At 42.4% G+C, this 20,868-nt stretch overlaps 1 protein-coding gene across 1 annotated transcript; it reads right to left on the bottom strand.

Moving 5' to 3' along the window:
- Positions 1-386: 386 nt before the first annotated feature.
- Positions 387-13,387, bottom strand: CAVIN2 (caveolae associated protein 2). Its single transcript, XM_025894456.2, has 2 exons — positions 12,597-13,387; positions 387-2,807 (listed from the first exon to the last, which is right to left on the bottom strand). Exons 1-2 carry the CDS (start codon positions 13,077-13,079, stop codon positions 2,013-2,015), a joined length of 1,278 nt encoding a protein of 425 aa, XP_025750241.1. The 5' UTR covers positions 13,080-13,387; the 3' UTR covers positions 387-2,012.
- Positions 13,388-20,868: the final 7,481 nt, after the last annotated feature.

Raw genomic sequence — 20,868 nt, 5'->3', positions numbered from 1 at the left:
TATATGGTGCCGCCGAAGACAAAGGTTTCTCTGTGTGAATAAACTGAACATACAGTTCAATACATTCATGTTTGCAGGGCTATTTAAGGTATTATAAGGTCTGGTATAAAACAATAAAAATGCAGATGGAACTATCAAATTTATCAAGCTGCTGCAATATATTCAGATGCTCTCCAGAGCTGGCAAGGTGATGTCAAGAAAGTTAAACTTGAAGAATGAGCCTTGGATTTCTAAATGAGATTACGGGAAAAAGAAAGCAGAGTTAATAGGGGAAATCAAGACTGAAACAATCAACGTTACAGCTCCGTTTGGGGGAAGAGTTTAAAAATAAATTCTTTTTGCTTGTTCTAAAATTGTTCTGCCAAAAAACCGACATTGTTATATACTTTTTATTTTTTGGTTTATTTAGTCTTCTTTAACACAGCCATTGTTAGTGCAACAATCTAATATTTGGGGTACATTATTGCAAAATAAGGACATAGCTGTATAGATTATGCCGTCAATACGTTTGTTAATCCTATTTTTCCTTCTATAACACAAAGCATCGTTTGTTAATACGGTCTTGGATTACTTATATTTGTAAAGGTTACTTACGGTGAGTGGTAAATACAAAAGGTAGGGAGTTTGCTCCCTAGTACAACTGTCTCTAAACTAAAATTTAATAGTTTTCTCAAAACATTAGCATTCTGTAATTAAAAATAGGTAAAGCAATATTTTAGTATGTTAGGCAGTAGTAAAAATTATCCTGTCTGAATAAATGTGTTCATATACACTAGCATGCTTTCAGAAGAGTCATGCTAATATTCTGTGAAATTAATATATAAATAAACTATGACCTGGGGTGAAATTAGCAATATGTACAAAAAGGAAAAACAGAATCCTTCCCTTCTCAAACCTGTTGATTTTAACATCTTTCTAGACCTACATCACATCATCTGAAGTGTAAAGATTATTTCAAATTTGGAAAATGAGATAATAGTAGGATCCAACTTCCTACAAAAGACAGTACATATGAATTTTGAAGATTTATGTTCATTCCAATGTTAAAGAGACAACATCCTTTTAAACCTCCTTGGAGAAATATTTGTAATGTCTTTTATTTATTAAGAAGAATCCAGCCTTAACACAGTAAACTATGTTTTTTATATTATTTGAAATATTAGAAAGTAAAAATATTGTGAAGATAGGACATATTATTCCAGGATATATGAAACTCTTTAGAATTGTTATTTAAGGAATGGAATACTTGAGTTGATACTGTAAATATTTTATTTCTAAGCACATAGTTTTTCCTCTCTCTTCATTCTCTTTGGCATTCTTCCTTTCCTGTTTCTCTTATTTTCTAACTTCTCCTTAGTTTTCTTTCTCTGATAGTCCTGGCTTTTCTCCATCTTACTTTATTAGCTGACTATTATAGTCTCTCGATTTTTTTCCTTCATTTTCAATAAGACACTGGTTTCTACTAAGTGAATAACAAACTGGACCTTCTCTTTCACCTTTTATTAAAAGTGGGTTTTTTCCCCTGAAAATATAAAGTAGCTATGTCTTTAGCTTAAATACATATGTAAATTATATATCACAAACTTGAAATACAATAATTAGCTTCACAGAGTTCTGTGGAAATTCAATATAGTACTGGTACACTATTCAGCAAGCTTATGGAATGACAAAAAATGAATCACATTTCATGACTAAGATCTTAAGTAGCCTCTGGTTTTTCTAACAAAGCCAAACTGATCAGCGTTTTGCAGCTGTTCCATTTCTTCTTCCGTGCAGTCTTGGAGAAATTCTACAAAAATAGAACCTAAGAGCAAGTTAGAAGTAGAGTTCCTGACAGGTCGCCGTCAGAGTAAATCTTGGTCATGAGCGTGCTGCTGCTATGTCGTCAATGGTGGCTGTTTGGACAAGGATGCAGCAGTGACTGGGCAGTGCTGGAGGTGTGTAGGGGGCTGTCCTGCACCCTGGTTACCCATTTAAACAAAGGCACAGGCTGGGCCCAGCGTGCTGTGCATTTAGGCGGTCTGGTCCACCTGGAGCACTGCAGGCTGCACTGCGTCCTCATCGGACCGCTCTGCATCCTCAGACGTTAGCAGGTAGCCCTCCTCATAGCGAACCTTCTGGGCCTGTTCCACGGCCACCGACTCCGCTTCTTCATCTTCCTTAATTGTCAAGTCGATGTTGCTAGCCAAGGCCGAGCTGCTCCCCCTGGAGGTTGCCCTCCCTGCATCCCCCTCCTTGCTCTTCCCTTCCACCGCAGCACTGGGCTGGGACATTTCAGAGAGACCCTCCGCGACTGAGCTCTCTTCAGGCTCATCTGGTATCTGCTCACTGCTAGGCAGGTCTTCTGACTTGGTCTCATTTTCTGTAGGGCTGTCTCCCTCTTGGACTTTCTTTCGACCGAAGGTGAGGGGAGAAACCTTGAAGGGGGAGCTTTTCCCAGAGGATATCTTCTGGTGATTGGAAGTGAGGGATTTCTTAATCTTCTCTCGCCTCTCTGCAGATACGATCTTTGTCCCCAGCTTGTTCATTTTTTTCTCGATGTTCTGGCGAGAAAATGCTTTCTTGAGGCTATCCACTTTCCGGAGGCTAGATCTTTTTATTTTCTCTGCCCTACTTTCTTCCATCTTTTCCTCTGCACTGTCTTCCAGGGCCTCCTCATCGTGGGGCAATTCATCATCTGATGAGAGGTCCACCGTGTGCAGGGTTTCCTCCAGGGACTTGTTTTCATCAGCAAGCTCCTCCTTCTCTTCCGCTGGGCTGGAAGCTGGCTCTTTCACAAACACACTGGCAGGGATCTCATTTTCTTCCTGAAAAGATGGACAATGTAGATTTCATGTTAATAACAGTTCACAAATGTTCTGAAATGTTGTAATTTGCTGTGTTGGTCTTTCTGGCACAGGGTAGAAAGACAGATCAAAATGAAACCTTTGTGGCTTCAGTTTTCTAGAATGTGAGGAGTTAATTCTAAACTGGTCAAGTCATTCCCCTAGGTTGGATAAGGGGCAAGGACTGCTTACTGGGAATCCTACGAAGGCAGGTGGCAAGGGTTCTATCAGTGACAGGCAGCAAGGGAAGTGGGCTGTGGTTCTGATAGACCAGGAAGTCGCCTAGATAAAGGAGCTAAAGTAAGTTACTGTGAACCCCAGAGGCCTCTCTCTCCTATCCTCCTTCAAGGTCAGATGGCTCTGTCCCTGCCAAAATCTCACTGCAAAAGAGCCTGGAGGCCAAATTAGAAGATAAAAGATGGGGGCAAGGGAGAGGATTGGGAAGTCCTCAGGTATCGGACACCATGTAAAGCCTTGATCGGGTTCCCTCCCCGGCTGAGTCAGAGGTAAAAGTATGGTCAACCTTGGGGTCTGCTTGAAACTGCACACTATTTTTTCTGATGACATAACTTTAGAGTAAGAGAAGCAAGGGCCAGCCTTACTGGGGGCCCACCCCTGGAGCCTTGTGGTTTAGGATATCCTTTGTGGGCATTAATAAGCAGAGGTGGCATGCCATGGCCATTTTCAGAGTTGTGAGCAGGAATTCTGAAGTAGCTTATCAAGGCTCTATTGTTATCCAGGGCTTCCTTGGGCAAGAATACTTTGGCCCCCCCCTAGAGCTAAGAGTGAGGAGAGAGCTCAGGAATCTGCCTCCTTCCCTGCACTATTCCCAGCATACCTCTTCCTCCAGCTTCTAGCACACAGGCAAAGGTCTGCCCCTCCGTGTCTTGGGGAGCAGAGCCCGAGAGTGTGCCTCCAGAGTGCAAGGGCAATGGTGCCCCAACACTGCTAAGTGGGTAGATAGGAATTCAGACGGACTTGGTCACCCAACATAGGAATTCCTTTCATTTTTTAAAAATTTTTCTTTGAATACTGGATTAACGAGAGCCAGCCAGCAAGGGGTCTTCACATTTTCATGGGAAGAAATGGCACAGTAGAAAGAACGTGTGACAGGAGCCTAAGTCTCAGTCTCTGCTGGATTGCTGAATGGCTGGGTGGCTTTCAGCAAATAATCTCCTTGGATCTCAGTTTTTTCTAAATATGAAGAGGATTTGACCCCAATGAGCAGCCTTCAAACTGCACTCCAGGGACACTTGGGGCTCTGTAGGCATGCTGAGGTGGGCCAGGCTTCAGAGCCCAGGCCCACCCTGGCCTCAACCAGAGCTTTGATGTCTGGATTATAACGTGGCCTGCCAAGTAGACTCTCAGTTTGAAAAATAACCAGATTTTGTACATTCAAAAGTCAATCTGGGATCTAAACTTCCTGTAAAGTTTGTGTTAACAGTAAGAATTTCCCTTCTTGTTTTGCAATTTTCACCGAAAAGTCAGTAACATTGAGGTTATGATCAAACACATGCTCTAGGAGTGTACCTGCCTGCATACTTTTTAACTTTTTGCTTACAAAAGCTAAATGAACAAAGTTTGATTTAGAGAAACTGAAAAGTCCCTCCCCTTATTAACCACTGAATAGTATAACTGTGATACTCTGAAGAGATACAGCCCCGTGTCTTCCCCTCACACACACCTACTGGTACCATGGTCCTTTCTGTAAATTGGTTACAAACAAAGGATAAAGTCTTGGGTAGAGGTAAATAGCAGAAAATCTGGTTAAATAGAATCTCCATCAGAGTAAAGAAATCACAGATTCTGTTTCCCAAAGCTCTCTCCACAACCACCCATTTTGAATGTAATAGAAAGTGTCAGGAACACAGTATAAAAGACAAAGAAAAAAAAATTGAAAGGAGCATGGGGTTCCCATGAGTCGTTGATGACATAGACTTTTCCAGAGAGTGACTTCCCCATGTTTCAAGTCTTATCTTGCTGCTATTTCGCTGGCATGTACTCCCCATGAGGGTGGCAATTTTTGTCTCTTGTTCCCTGTTAGGCCCCAGTGACTAGAATACTTCCTGGCAGCTCAATAGCTGAATGAGCACCTGTTGGCTAAGGTGGCTTTCTAAGAAAGGCCTGTGGGTGACTGCAATAGAAATTAGCCCTACCCTTTGGTAGGCTTGAGAACTACAAAAGAATGGGCTTAGCTCTGTGTCTTAGAAGGAAGTTTGTTGAGTGTAGCTCCATTGGGAAATGAGGAGAACCTTGGCCTAAGGGGCACAGTGGTTTCCATTTTTAAGGAAGGGTGTCATTCTCAGTGGATGAGCATCACCAGAAGGGAGGCCCACTATAGAGATAGCTAAGGCCCCAGTGCTTAGTCTAGAAGCAAAATTACTTCTGGGGTTTGATGAGAGGGCTGGGAGATTTTGACAGGAGCTGTTTGCAGGAAAAGCAGAAACCAAGAACTCAGTGAAAGGTTACTACAAGTCCTCAGTGAAGGAAGCAGAAATTTGGGTGGGAAACTACAAAAATAAGCCTTGGTTCCCAGAGCAGAGATACATTTTGTATGGTCTAAGCTCTCCAGGGGTAATCAGAGGGTTACCCTGATAACTTCCCTTTCTTCAACCTTAACAGAGAGGGAAACACAGTAACTGTACTTAGAATTAAACAATGCTGCCTTTTTTCTTAAATGTGCATTTTGTTATTAAGACAGCATAGTTCCTGTTGAGTAGGAAACTCTGGTCTTGCTCGTGACATGTCCTTTGGGGACAGGTTTGAGGAAAGTGCAAGGTCAGGTGAGTCAGCAGCGATGTCTGGTAGATACACACGGCACGTAGAAGCACAGCTGAGAGATGGAGGGAGACCTGTTGAACTCCTTCCTCCAACAAACGCCTGGGACCTTGATTCAAGAGCGCTTACGCCAACTCTGAAAATAAACCCAGCGACAACAGACATAATCCAGAATGAGTTAGCTGTGTCTTCATAAAACTGGAAACAAGTGAGATAGGTCTTTTTGCCTAACTGCTTTATGCTTCTGTTGTCACTGTTATTACTTGAGCCGTATTCTGTATTCTGTCTGCCAGACAGCGTTTATTCTACGGTGGCCCATGGCATCCAGTCCGAGGGCAAGCCCCTTCCATTCCCATAGGGGTCTGCCGATATCTGAGCACACGCAGCTCTTACCTTTCCGTTCTGTGTCTGTAGAAGCAGGAAATACAGACACTTCTTCAAAATCTCTCTTGCTTGCCCTGTGCTGGACTATGAAGTAGCTGTTACGATGGAGGAAATTCAGCTGGCATTTCAGACAGCAGACCTTCTAGAACTGCGCTGTCCCCGGGGGCCCAGTCTCCCCTGCACGTGGGCCATTGCTCAGTCCTTTCACGGGTCCTCATGGAAACATTTGATGATAGCTCACCCGTCTACAGGTGAAGGGACACTTCCCCTTCAGCCTCCCGTCCTCATGGTTTTGATTTGCCTTCACTCACAGAGTCCAATACCGACGGCTCCTTCCAGGGGGAGGGCTAAGCTTACGCCTCAGTTCCATCACTGCTTGACTCTGTTAGTTACTCATGTATCTACTTCGGGTTTGTGACTCCTTAACGTGGCATGAAGAATCCTTGGTGGGCTGCAATCCTTTCTTGGGCCCTTCTATCTAGTAGTCCCCCAAGAGTGGCTGACTGTTTGCCCGACAGATTTCTTTTCAAAAAGGTACTCAGCCACCACCGATGCCGCTGCTCCAAGTTCTGACCTTTCACGAGAACCCATAGGAGTTTTTCAAAGGAAGGGAGAGTTAAACAGCCCACTTCAAACACATATGAATGATGTGCCTGCAGCACGAAAGAGAAAAGGAATGGAAAGAACTCTTGAGAAGTGGCATTTTTCCTTATGCTTTAGCTTGTTGGCTATTTATATTGATTCTCACGAACTAACTGTCCTGGTTGTACATGCAGATATCAACACAGAGAAACTTGCCAACTTGCCAAGCACCTCTTGGGTTGGAGCTCATGGAAGCAAATCTTTGCTCATAAGAAGCATACACTTTAAAAGAGAAGGAGATTCTATGACCAGCGTTAGAAAAGGAAGCTTAGAGACAAAGCTTGAATGAGGGGAGAGAAGCCAGCAATCTGTTCTTTTGTCCCTAACTTAGGATCCCTGTCGTTAGAAGAAATTAACTTCGGTTGTCACAGTCCCACAGGGATGTGGTGGCATCCTGAAGGGATATGAGGATCATAAATTTGTGTCCATGGGATGTTTTATCCAATAATCTCTAAATACTAGTTATTAAAATGGAACTATGCCCACCTGACATTCTGATTTATAGGTCTCTTTTACACATTGATGGTTTTCTCCAATTTGTGTTTCTGTGGTATAGATCGCCAAGTGGATAAAGCCATTGATTAGAACTGCACCCCTAAGCCAGCTGTCGGTAGACTCAGCAAGTCATAAGAATAAAATGCATTAGTTATAATCCCTGAGCAGTCTTTCACATTGTGGAGGATTTAAAAGTTTCATTATTTTTCAGTGTTATCAAGGGTTCAATTCTTTCTTAAGATCACACTGGTTAGGTATTCTTTGTTACCCACCAAACAAAACAAAACAAAACAGAAAACCAAAAAAACAAAAAACCAAAAAAAAAACCACCACAAAACGGAAAACAAATCATTCTGAATTATTTAAAAGCTGGTGAAGAAAACCCAGTAAACATGAACTTTGCCATAGTGGGAATACAGCGTTTGTTTTTACTCATTTTACCATTCGACTCTATAATTTTTTTATTGATAAAAGGAAACCTTGCTAGTCACTTTCTCAGGGCCTCTGTTTCTTTGATATAAAATGAGGTTAAACTAAATGATTATTACGGTTCTTTCCAGCTCCGAGACGTTTGATTTTCTGGTATTAATGTAAATCCCATGAAAAATAATTAACAAATTTCAGAAGAGATCTCCCAGTGTACTAACGCCAAGCAGGTTTCATTTCATGCAAGAATCCAAACTATAGGACCTGAGATGCCCTGGAGAATGTCTTTCATTCATTCAATTCTAACAGATCCAGATTGCAAAACAATGGAGGGGGCCACATTTATGTGGAAGGACTGCATCTGAGAAACAGTCTAGTTTTTTAATAAATGAGAGAAAGTGATGATTCTTTTGAAGAAACAATAATCACTTATTCACTTAACATGTCTGAGGCAGTGCTCACATTCAATAAGTGCAAATAATAATAAGGAGAGTTAGTATTTTGTTTATCTCAGAAACTCAAAGGGCATGGGATAAGTCACACATCAAAACCAATTGCCCATTGTGGGAACGTTAATCAATGTGACATAAACATGGTGAGTTGTCACATAAACGTGCCTTTGATTTTCTGTATTCTCATTTCTTCTACAGCTGTAAAAATTTAGCAGTTTTCAGAACAGTGTCTTTGGATAAAGTACCGTCTTTAAGAAAAAATCAACTTGAAAATAGTCTGAAGAGGTTACACTTTTAGCACTTTTCTCAAATTCTTATCTCATCAAAGGGAGCCAAATGATGAAGATTTGAACACACTGATAGGCCTGATTCTCCACGAATATGTCCACAGCAAACACCCAACCTCTACTCTTTTCACCCAATTTCACAATTTTATGTGGATGAAAGTGTAAGCTGTCCATGAGTACTCTCATTTTGTTCCCTAGATTGGAAATCATTCCCAAACTGCTTTTTCAGATAATCATCGCTAGAACCTTAAGGCATGAGTGGGTGCCACCCCCTCACGGCCAGTTGCCTATGAGGTTCTAGGCTCTTCAATCAACAGAGAAAACTCCCTTTTAACAGTAAATTCACTGATTTTCTGTATAAATTCCATTTTTAGGTAAAGATAGCCATACTTACAGGCAAAGCATTAGTCTTATTAGTCTTTAGCATTTGCTTTTAGATCACCAATCCCTCTGAGTCTTATTTCATTTATACTGGGTCTTGTCACAGTATTTTGAATTCAAGCATTGATTTTAAGCTATTATAAAATAATGTAAAAAGAAAAGCTGCTAAGTTTAACAAGGATTTTACAATTTTTTCATTGCTCAAAGGGAGATGAATATTCTCCAGTTTTAGAGACTACTGGCTATAATCTGAAGTAATTGCCAAAGGCATGAGAGGCTTTAAAGCCACAACAATGTGGTAAATTCAGCATGCATTTAAATAAATTAATAAATATTTTTATTTATTTATTTATTTATTTTTAAGATTTTATTTGAGAGAGAGAGAGAGAGAGAGAGCGAGCATGAGCGGTGGGGAGGGGCAGTGGGAGAGGGAGAAGAAGACTCCCCGCTGAGCAGGGAGCCCGCTCCATCCCAGGACCCCAAATTCATGACCTGAGCCGAAGGCAGATGCTCAACCAACTGAGCCACTCAGCAGCTAATAAATAATGTATTTTAAATAGGACAAATTAAGGACAAAGTTTGGAATTTTAAAAAATGCTAATGTGTAAGTACCTAGTAGACCAACCAACTGAGCGACCAACCAAAGAGCACCTGCAGATTTTGGAGGACACAACAGGACTTTACAAACTGGAAACCTAATCCTCTGAACACTACTGTAGTAAATATGCTCAAGTAAGGTGACAGATTTTCTTTACTCTCTTTTTGAAATTTTCACATCAATTTTTTTTGTTTTAAATTAGAAAACTAATGAATTTAGTAAAGGAAAGTCTAGCATAGGGTTCGAGTGGACTGAAAATGACAAATTACTTATAATGCGGTACCTGGTGTATTATCTGTCTCCTTACTCTCTTACCCACCCTCTGCCACTCTGCAGACTGCTGCCACTAGAAAAGTCTATTTTGGGCCGGCCCTTTGGGCAGAATCCTTTGCTCCAATGGTATGTTGGGGACATAATACAGATTTCAACATGATAGGTGTCATACAATGTCCCAACTGAAGCATAAGCAAAATAAGTCCCAACTAAAAAGCATAAGCATAGCTGTTTTAAGGTCTTGGGTAGGGTGGGGTCATTTTTTACTCAAGAGCCATATTTCTAGCCAAGCAAAAGTATAGCCTCCACTCTGTGCAAATGCATTTCAGATCCACCCAGGAAGAGTTTCTACTCCTTGAGACACCATGCCAGTCACCAACCATTTTAAATAGATTATTCCATTCACTCCTCACCCTGTAAGAGAGGCAGGAAGGAGGAAGCCTTCATGTTTAAGGGCACACACTGGAATCAATTACATGTGAGTTCCCATCCCGGCCACACTGCTCGCTTACCAAATAACGTCAAACAAGATAACAACATCTTTGAATCTCAGCATCCTCATCTGTAAATTGGGGGCAAATGAGATAATACACAGAAAGACACTTAGAGCACGCAGGGCTTACTAAAAGAGCTCAACAATGTTTTGTTCCTATTAATATCCTCAGGGTTCAGATGAGAAAACAGAAGCTTGGAGAAGCTACAAAGTGTGAACAAGATCACATAGTTGGCAAGCAGTGAAACTAGAATATGAACCAGTGTCTGTCTATGTGACAAAATAGAGCTTCTCAACCCTGAAACTGGAGCACTCTCCAGCACAAGTCAGAAGTTCACCCATTGGCGTAATCACTACCCTGGAGACCCTACTTTAAGAGAAAGAACAACCCTTCCACGAAGAGACTGCACCTGTATGTGTTTTTGTCAAAATAATCATCTTACAATGTCTTGAGAGTTGAGATTTCTAATATCTTTCAGGCTACTAAAGCGTCTTCCGGGGCTTAAGAAAGTCCAGTTCCTTGACTTTAGTTCCTTATCTCCCAAACTGTTCTTTCAAAAAAAAAAAAAAAAAAAAAGGGGTCCCTGGGGGCAGCTTGCTAAGAGGTGCAGAATGGAGCCTGAACACGTTGCTTTGGATTCTCTTAGCTTCCACCTTGCTCTTGAGCACCCCTGTTTCACCTTTTACTCACTATATGGAGAACTGCTACCATTTCTGGCTACAATTTCACACCTGTCAATCCAACATGGCAAAACAGGAGACCGTGGTAGGGCTCAACGGCAGCCCGAGTCTTTAAGTTCCCCAACCGTTTGTTTTTTATTTTAAATGTCAGAGTTACAATTCTCTTGAATTTTTAGTCACACATCTTCTCCTTCCCCGCCCCCAACATCTACAGAACATCCGTGGCAAAATGAAACATAAACCGATCCTGACAAATTATGATTTTCCTCTGCTAGGTACTTCCCCCGCCCCCTTAACTAAGGGATAGAGGACAAGAGATAATCTTCCCGATTCATACGGGAAGAAGGAAAATTTCCTTTGACGACTCAGATTTAAACATGTCTGTACATGTTTGGTTTTGTTTGGAGATCAGTATTTAATTTAGAAATGCCTTGAGAGCTGAGCTTTCTAATATCTTTTAGGCTAATAAAGTAAGGATCTTATATGGCTTAAGAAAGGCGCCGTCACCGTATCTCTTTTCAGTTCATCTGGTGCATGAAAATCTATTCCATTTGCATTAAAAGCTAAAAAATGTCTGGGCTGCAAGAGCCTGCAAGGTATAGGAGGACATCAGCTGCCTGAAGCTTTACATCAAGTGCAATTTGGGGAAGACAAAAAAGCATCCAGATGAGCCTTTCCTTTTATGGAGGGAAGGAGGCTTAGGTTCTAACTTGGCAGAGCAGATTCATTTAGAAAAAAGAAGGCTCCCTCGGTTTAAATTCCAATTTCTAATTCTCCCTTGGGAGATGAAGGCTCTTCTTGTGTGCCTTTCACAATCAAACAGTTGGTTATAGCCTCTCCCCTCCATGGCTTTGAAATCCTCTCCTATTCACATGGTCACAAGGAGACAGCCCTGGGGCAGGGATGGCAGTCGCTTCCTGGGATCTGCTGTTGGCTGTGTTCCACTGGGCCGAAGGGCTTCCAGCATTAGGCAGGGCCGCCCTTGGATTCACAAACGCCCGCCACTTGGCGGAACAACAGCCCCACGCAATCTCCCTGTCCCCAGATACCCTCTTGCTACATTAATTGCATCATTGATGCATTTAAAAAAAAAATTAAGTGGACTGTTAATTCTATGGCAACCATTTACAAGAGAAAATATTCAAGACTAGCCTTTGTAAACTATAACTGATGACACTGCTTGAATTTTACTTTCCAGTTGTGGTTTCCCTGAGTGATAGGATGCCTACCTAGTGCGTTTGTAAAGAGTTACCCTCTATATTTTTAGTGCATCATGGGCTAGAAAATAACTCAACAAAGACTGCTTTGGCCAAAAGGAATCTTAAAGGAACAGACGAGTTCAACTCTAATAGAATCAGCTTTCAATACTTGGTTAGTCCCCCAAACACTGGTAGCTTTTAGCCAAAGAGACACCTAAAACAGTCATGAATTTGACTTCTTGGTGAAAAAAATCACCTCACGCGATTATCTCATTTCCACAGAGTTAATCAACAGCCACGGAATTAATATGCCCTGTCCAGGTAACAGTCAGAGCCCCAAGTTCATAATGCAGAGAGGCAAATGAATTGGACTAGGGTGCATGCACCTGCTCACCTTCCCAACCTGTATGGACTGCCTCGAGGTGCTCCCTAACAAATGACCCCGGCCTACTAGCCCCTGGTGCCTTGGGTTGTGGCTGCAGAGACCTGAGAAACTCCAGCCCTGTGAGCAGATTCCACAGCCTCCTGCTGAAGGGGGGTGGGGGGGAGAGACAACGCTCTGTGTGTGTGTGATCCCTGCCAGGCAGGACAGATGTACAAATGGCCGTGAGAGCCAGGCTGGCTGAGATCACCAGTGTTGAGGAGTCCCAGCTGGGTGGGAGGAGGAGTAGGGGGCACTGACCTGGAAGATGAGCACTTTGAAACGGTTGCGCCTGAGGAGCTGGGCGTGGTTGTTCTCCAGCCGCTTCACCTGCGCGCTCTGCCTGTCCATGCGCTCCTTGACCGCCCTGGTGTGAGCGCTGACCTTGCGGGACTTCTCCAGCAGCTTGCTCACCGTGTTGCTGATGGAGGCCTGGTATTTGGAGAGCTTGGTGAGGTCGTTCTGGATGCCCTTCACGGAGCCCTCGAGGCTGATCTGCCGCTGCTCCATATGGTGCTGGTTCTCCTGCACCGCGTCCAGCATGTTCACCAGCTTGTCCAGGAGCGTGAGCACTGTGACGGCGTTCACCTGCGCGTTGTCCCGGATGGCCTCCTCCGTGCTCCCCAGGTTCAGGCTGGGGCTCGGCGTGGAGGAGGGCACTAGGCTGGGGCTGGCTGGCTTCTCTTGCCACGTGGCCGAGCCCAGGTGCTGAAACTTCTCAGCTTGTGCAAGGTCCTCCCCCATGGCTGGACAGGTGGGAACGTGCTTCTCTGGCAAAAAGGACAGCAGTGGGGGTGCGGAGAGAGGCCCGCTGGTCTGAGCTCAGAGCACTGCTCTCCAGGACTGGCAGAGGTTCAGACAGGCAACAACTGGCTACACTGATCAGGGGAACTGCATTCCCACTGCTCTTAAAGGCCCTACTCCACCCAGTGGGAGGCGAAGTTTACAGAGCTGAGAACCACTCAGGGTTCAGAAGCAGGGGCACACTTCCTAACCTCGTGCTCCTTGGCACGGGGGCACTTTCCTGCAGGTGTCGCTTTTTTCCCTCTCCTCCTCTATCCCTTTATAAAAGAAGTTCAATGCCATGTTTTAATCATGACTTCATCTAGAGGCGGAGAAAAACATGCGAATTTGGCTCAGCTCCACAGCCTCCAATTGGCTAAAGCTAGTAAACTTTTCTCAGGCTGCTATGCTACAGAGGCAACACAGCACGTGTGTGTGTGTGTGTGTGTGTGTGCGCGCGCGCGCGCGTGCGTGTGCATGTGTGTGCGTGTGTGTTTTCCTGGATACAGGTTATTGTAACGGAAAGTATTGTTTGCATTTGCCATAGAAGGACTGATGGGCTGCAGGAGGAATGCTGTCCTCCTGGGAGGGGCTGCCAGGTTTAAAGGGTACTTGCAGCCAAGCTTGTACTGTGAGTTTTTAATTTCCAAAGGAAAGGAAGTAACCCCGATAATGACAAGGAAAAACAGCCCAATGCTTATTACTCTTGCAACTGGGGGTGCGAAAGAAGTTGAAAGAGCCTGAATTTCAGGAATGTGAAAACATGCGCTGCTGTTTTGTACTGGTTATCATGTAATAGAAGGTGAATTTTTGAATGACTTTAAAATATAGAGTTTCTTTTGAGAAGTAAAATTGAAAAAGGAAAAAACAAGACAAAAAAAGTGTAGTCTCCTTAAGAACCTACCATGCTGATTTGGCTTAGCGAATTCTGAATCTGCGCTAAGAGCTTTTCTCAAATATCTATCTCGGCGAGTCATTTATTGACACGTGCCCACAAGTGTAACTGTCGGGCAGGTTGAGTCGGAGTTTCTGAAGTGCTTCTAATGTTTGACATTTCCAAATTCCTGTTCAGTGAAGTGGCACACCTGTTCTGAAACACGGCCCTCCTCAGCTGAGCCCTTGGGACGCAGGGCTTATTTCCTAAAACGACTTTACATGCTTGAATTGGTTTTAAATGTATCCAGCCTTTCAGAGTGCTTTCAGCAGGAAGTTTGTAATAGGCCTGCTATGAACAGTTTTGAGAAGAACAAATGCCATCTCCTATTGGGTCAGGGATAGATAATGGAAAAGCACCGTTCTTCAGTGGCAAAAACCTACATGCAAGCCAATCAATCAGTGGGTCATTTGTTGTCACATTTACTGAATTTGTGAGTCCCCACTATCTGCTTACTTTTAGGTTTGAGGAACTATCCAGGGGATGTTAGTGAAGCATGATCTCAGACTACATCTGCTACTTAGGGAGATGAATTGAACATTTTTACAGAGACCCCTAGTTTCCTCAGATAATTGGTACCCCATATCCGCTTAAAATGAATCTGTTAAAATAGGGACAATGAAAGTGAAAACATTTGGGGGGCGCCTGTATGGCTCAGTCGGTTAAATGTCTGCCTTCGGCTCAGGTCATGATCCCAGAGTCCTGGGATCAGCCCCTCGTCGGGCTCCCTGCTCAGGGGAGAGTCTGCTTCTCTTTCTGCCCCCCAGACCCTGCTCATGCATGTGCTCTCTCTCTCTCAAACAAACAAACAAACAAACAAATAAATAAATAAATAAAATCTTTAAAAAATTGGACAGATTTGGTTGAAACTTGATCTTTAAACCATGTAAGAAAATTATTAAAATTAATTGACCTTACATTTAACAAAATTTAGTTGATCAGTGATGTTAACTTTTAGAAAAAGAATGAATCGAGTGTTGACTTTGAGAACCATAATTTTCTAACCAAATTACATGGTATCATGATACAATGTCCTTTTACATTTGACTTCTGCAGGCAAATCATAAAAAGGGTCATTACTGCAAAAATATTTGAGGGCTTCATCAGTTTTCCAAGAGCCTCTCTTAAATTTTGAGATTCATATCATTCCCTTTTGAAGCACTTATTGTGCCATCATCTGCATAGTTTTTTCTTCTTCGAATGTTAACTATTCCAGCTGCAGATTCTCATTTGTCAGAGGACTTGTCCATGATTCAAGGGTTTCTTTAACATTACCTTCATCAACTTCATGGTTTCTTACGTATTTTGAAAGATTTTCAATTTCACATTTTAATCACTTTGCCCTGATTTTGCATTGATTTGCATTGATTTTACATTGCCTTGTTAGATACTGCATCATCAGTTAGATGAGTGGAGACACTGGAGACATGAAGTTGAGGTGGGAAAAAGAGAGAAGCTGGTTGTTAGACAGGAAGAAAGGTTTGAGCTTATTTATGCTTTAAAAGTAATTTTGAATAACTCCAGTAACAGAACTATTGTCTATTGCTGTGTAACAAACCAGCCTGAAATTCAGTGACTGAAAACAACAACAGTCGAGCTTTATTTACTCATGATTCTGTGATTGGCTCGGCAGGGCTCAGTTAGAATGGATCACTTCCACTAGGCAGGCTCATTCACTTGTAATGGATTCCAGGATGCTCTCAATCACATGTCTGGCTCCTTAGCTAGATTGACTAGACTGCTCGGATTTCTCTCTCCTGTCTTCAGCCTCCAGGGACTCTCTTCTGATCTTTCTAACAAACAAATATTGGATATGGACGTCCAGGTGTGGTGCCAGAATGGGGTACTATGAGAGCTTTAGTCACAACAGGGTATGGTTAGGGATCTGAATCCTCCAACTGACCACCAGCTGCCTGCTGTTACCTCAGCTCTCTAAATCATATAAGCAGAGAGGTTATTCCAGGAAAATCCTACTTTATTACTGGCTAGGGCATTGGTCTCAATCTCTATTTCCCATTTTGGGTCATTAGTAAGGTTTGGTTACTCCTTTAGCATAATTTCTATGCCAGAGGCAGCTCAATGACCTTCTTGGTTGGCCTTTTTCCTTTCAACCTATACAGGAATCCTGAATTCTTGGTCTTACTACTGTGGCAGTCACTAGAGTCCTGGAATGATGATCCTGCAGAAAAGAAAACCCTTCTCCTCAATGGCTAAAGAATCAGAAAAGCTAAGCTGGCCACTCCATATATCTTCTCCTTTGAACCCCATAGTGGTATTTAAAAGCCTTTCAAAGATTGAGTTGCCTCTTGAGCAGGAGGTCATGTGATTCTATTAATCACATGGGAAGAAAGAACATGACTTTTTTTTTTTTTTCAAGGAAAGAAGAGGAGAGAAAGAAAACAAAAGAAAAGGAAGGTGTCTTCCAGGAAGAAGAGGAATCTTATAACCTTTTTATTCTTCTTAATGAAAACTCTTTCTACTCCCAGCACATACTTGTGAGGTCTCCTTTATGTGGATAGCTCCTGGCTAAGAGGCAACTTTCCATTGATCTTTTATGTTGATGAAAGTCTTTTGAGCAGATATACTGACAGTCTTTTGTTCTGGACTACCTTTTCAAGAATGCAGAGTGAATAGCCTTGGAAAGCAAGAAGTAGCAGAGGCTAGGATTATTTGATGTCCAGTATAATAAACGTGATATTTCCATCTTGGGCAAAGGTTGGGCAGATTGTTGGCAGCCTTTGATAAAAGATTGGAGTTCCCTAGACTTGGGGTTCTTCACATGTGACGCAAATCCACGGCATGTGCAGGATCCACCTATACCCACCTCTGTGTCACACCCATGTGATGTGAAGAGGGGAGGGAAGAAGAACTGATGGGAACATGGAATTTATTTGTGGGCTGTGCCATGAGTGATAAAGTTGTTGTCTCTGGACCAGAAGTCATGCATCTTCTGCCATGAAATTGGCAAGTTAACTTTTCTCTTTGTGGGGGTGAATGCCCATTTGACCATTTCTGGATTCTTTCTGCACTGCATCCTGCATGGGTTCAGAGGAAAGCGAGGGTATAGTTTGCAGAAGGCCTGAAGGTCTTGCCTTTTCTTTATCCTTTGCTGAGGCAATGGAGAGGAATTAAGTGTTCACTTTCACTAGAAATATTAATTAATGGCAAAACATATGTGATTACATAACCCTCATATCTCCCAACCAAAGTCCCCATATAACCTATCAGGGATGCCAGTACGAAATACAGCGACATATAAGGAGGTCCTGTATATATGAGTGATGAAGCATAGATAATATGTAACGGTGACATAAAAGGTAGATTCCACTTCACTCCCCTGAGCTGCCATTTAGGGAAGGCCACAGTTTTGGGAAATCCTAGAGGGCCCTGCATTCTCAAGGACCCCCACCCACCGCCTCTCAGACTCCCATTTCCCAGTGTGCCATTTCTGTACGACTCCGTGCCTGCCCAGTTGTGAACCCTAGCCTCTGCTTTTAAGCATCACAGAACTTACTGACACAAAGCATTCACGAGTGTAGTGAATGTTAATGAAGCTTCAGGGTCACAGTCAGGAAGGTTTCCGACAGCTTGCTGGTTCTCCTCTTCCCAGTTTTACGTCTTCCTGTTTTCTCCTTACCTCCACTTTCTGTTTCATGAAAGGAAATTTTACTCAAATACTGGCTCTTGGGTTTTATCCTCTACCTGAAAAAGATATTATTATTATCATAAAAAATAGTTTCCTATTTTCCTAAGAATTCTGGTGCCAGTTAAGATTAACTAAACTTTTTTCCGTCTTGTTTTGTTGTCAAGATCAGGGGCGGGGAGATGACTTAGAACATTGTCTATTCATCATTCATTTACTCAACAAACATGACTGACTCACAAGTAGGTACTAGGAATATAACAGTAAACAAGAGACAAAGTCCCTGTTTGTATGGAGCTTGTGTTCTGAGGGGTGAGAGTGGAGACAGATGATAAATAAAAATACAATGTAATGTCAGACAGTGATAAGTACTGTGAAGAAAAATAAAGCAGAATAAGGGGCCCGAGAGTGACAAGGGCGTTATCTTCCAGTGGTCAAGGCAGTCTTTGCTTAACACGTTGAACATATGTGTTAAGTACATACACTGAATAGATAAAAACTCTTAATGTAACTGTCAGTTTAGCTTCATGGCTTTGAAGATGTGATTTATTTTTTTTTTCAAAAATATGTTCATGTTTTGTGTTGCAAATGCCATATTCAAAATTAATACTTGTTCTGCTGTCCCTTTGTGACTTGCTCATTCACAGAAGACTTGGTGGTGTACCCAGAGGAAATATGTGGGGGTGCCCTGTCCTTCCTACAGAAAAGTAAATCAACTACTTCAAGTGAGTGGCTGTGTGCTCAGCATAGACTTAGACTCTTGGACAACGCACACAAAAAATATATATATCAAGGTTTTTATCATGGAGAGGTTCAGAGTTTTGGGAAAAGCAAGATTTACTCACAAGAAGCAATTAGAAGACAATACAAGGCAAATACCTAAGGGAGCCAGGAAGTGGTCCCTTTTCAGTCTCAGGAAACCCCTTCACCTCACAATAACCTTAGCATTTGCTTTTCTCATTACAGAGCTCTAAAGCAAACAGGAACTGAGGCAAAGAGATTTAAATGAGAAGAGTAACTTAGTAATAATGCTTGTAGTACAGAGCTTCTCCTGTATGTTGTCTCAAGGTACTACAAGACCTTGAAAAACAATACTTGAAGGAAGTGGGCAGGGATTCCACTGTTTTTTCTGACCTGACTGATGCTTGGGGAGGCACAGTGCTGGGGACAGAGCTGTGAGATGAGCAGATTTATTTGGCACTCTCTTCCTTCCTCCACTAGACAGACCATCTCCAGCTGCCTCCTCCGTTTCCCCTCTCCCTTCCTGGGCACCCTGCTGCTGGTAATGGAATCTTAAATCTTCCTCTGTGAAGGGAATTCTAGAGATTCCCTGCTCGCCCGTTCCAGAGTTTAATAGGGCTTATTTTTAGTTAGTTGAGGTCTATTTTGTGAATTTGTTCCTTGACGTATGATGATGAATAAACATTAAGAAGCCATACAATTTGATTCTCTGTTTCAACAAACAAACAAAAACCAAGGACAACAACAAAATCTTCTTACCCTGTCTTAAAAGGAAGTTATAATAAATTGAAAGTTGTAAAGAAGGAAATTCCAAGGCCATTTTGGTAACCAAGTCTTGTATTTGTCAGGAAATTCTTCTTCATAGATAATTTAAATCCTTGTTGTAGGAATATAAAACCATTTCCTCTCGTTCGGTTCTGTTTTTTGAGTTAATGAACAGCCACATAATGGATTTCTATAAATTACCTATTAATCATACTTATGTGGTTTCTGAATACTGATGTTACAATTTGGATCCTTGATAAAATTGAGGCTGTATCGCTATAGAACCCACTGGTAAAAATGTTTTTTCTCAAAAATATTTAGGCAATGCAGCATGTTTTAGTAATAAAATATTTTTGTAGGTGAATGGTGGTAGCAAGAAATACTTGCCTGATGGTTTAACACTTAGAAAGTGCTTGAACTATCTTGAATTATCTCTGAATGCTAAAAATGTGTGATTCCAAATTCCTATCCCTTTGGGCTCACATTTGTTGACTTCAAAGACCTGTTGTCTTAGTTGAAGATGTGGCTCTGTTCCAATTGAAAAAATAAATAAGTACTGAGTGAGCCCAAAATCCAAGTAACAAGAATAAGTGACAAGAGCAGAGGGAGGAAGTGTTTGGCTAGTTGTCCTCATGAGCTTTATTGCTTTATTAAAACATATTTGGAGTATCTTTAAAAAATTTTGGGCTGTTGCATAGACAGTCATAATATCAAGCCTGATTAATGGCAAACATGCTGGAATGTATTATAATGCAAAAGGGACTTTGTGTCTTCAGGCCTTACTTTCCTCATTTGTAAAAACTTGTCTACTTGATTTCTAAAGACTTTTCTAGTGATAACATTTTACAATTTAATGAACGCTTTAATACATTTTTGCAGAGTAATTTTGCTAGCATTGTCTCAGATTCTCGGCTTCAAAAACAATAAAGGCAAACAAACAAACTCATGGGTCTGGGAGATCCATGGTGAGGGGACTGGTTACTCTGCCCCATGGCCCTGCACTCTCCAGTGGATGGACATTGTTGCTCCTTCCTCCTCCTGGGGTGCGAAGGGGCCTGGGTCAGGCCTGGGGACTCACTTTGTGGCTTGGAGCCCAGGTCTTGGTTCCACCACCCCCAGCCCTTGGCCCTCAGGGTGAGCTGCATTTGAGATCCAAGAAGCTCCCTCCCTGACCATGAGATTGGGGTGCATGGGTCACAGGTCCCAACCTCTGACCTCTCCCAGCACTCCCAGCTGCCTTCCCTGCCCAGCTTATACCTTAAGTCCAGCATGCAATGCATTCTGAACAGAGGGAGGGGAGGGCCATGGTTGTCCCTCATAGCCCAAGAGACCACAGGCCCTTCTCTCCCTCTGCTCCTTTCATTTAATAAAACCCAGACAAACAAAACAACAACAGCAAAGAGAGCAGAAAAATGAAATATGAGTAGAAATCAGAAACAAACAAACAACCCAGCATCCTTTGGTCACTGGATCTCACCTTGGCTCATAGCCAAGGTCTCTTGACCAAATGTAGAATTTGGGTGGATTGAGTCAAAAGACCTGAACTTGATTTTCGGCTCTGACACTAACTAGATGACACTGAGCACTCAACCTTGAGGGACTGGGTTTCCTCGTGTGGAACATGAAGGGTTTGACTAGAGGGTCTAATTCAATACCGTAGACATTTA

The sequence above is a fragment of the Callorhinus ursinus genome, unplaced genomic scaffold, assembly GCF_003265705.2.
Source record: "Callorhinus ursinus isolate GAN/ISIS: 27379988/994484 unplaced genomic scaffold, GSC_fseal_2.0 scaffold2, whole genome shotgun sequence".
In the NCBI taxonomy this organism is placed as follows: Eukaryota; Metazoa; Chordata; class Mammalia; order Carnivora; family Otariidae; genus Callorhinus; species Callorhinus ursinus.
This window is presented reverse-complemented; position numbering and strand designations above follow the sequence as displayed.

Coding starts and splice junctions, on each gene's coding strand:
- CAVIN2 (XM_025894456.2), bottom strand. CDS start 13,079: ATGGGGGAGGACCTTGCACAAGCTGAGAAGTTTCAGCACCTGGGCTCG. Junction 2,808..12,596: donor TCAAAGTGCTCATCTTCCAG/GTCAGTGCCCCC, acceptor CCATCTTTTCAG/GAAGAAAATGAGATCCCTGC.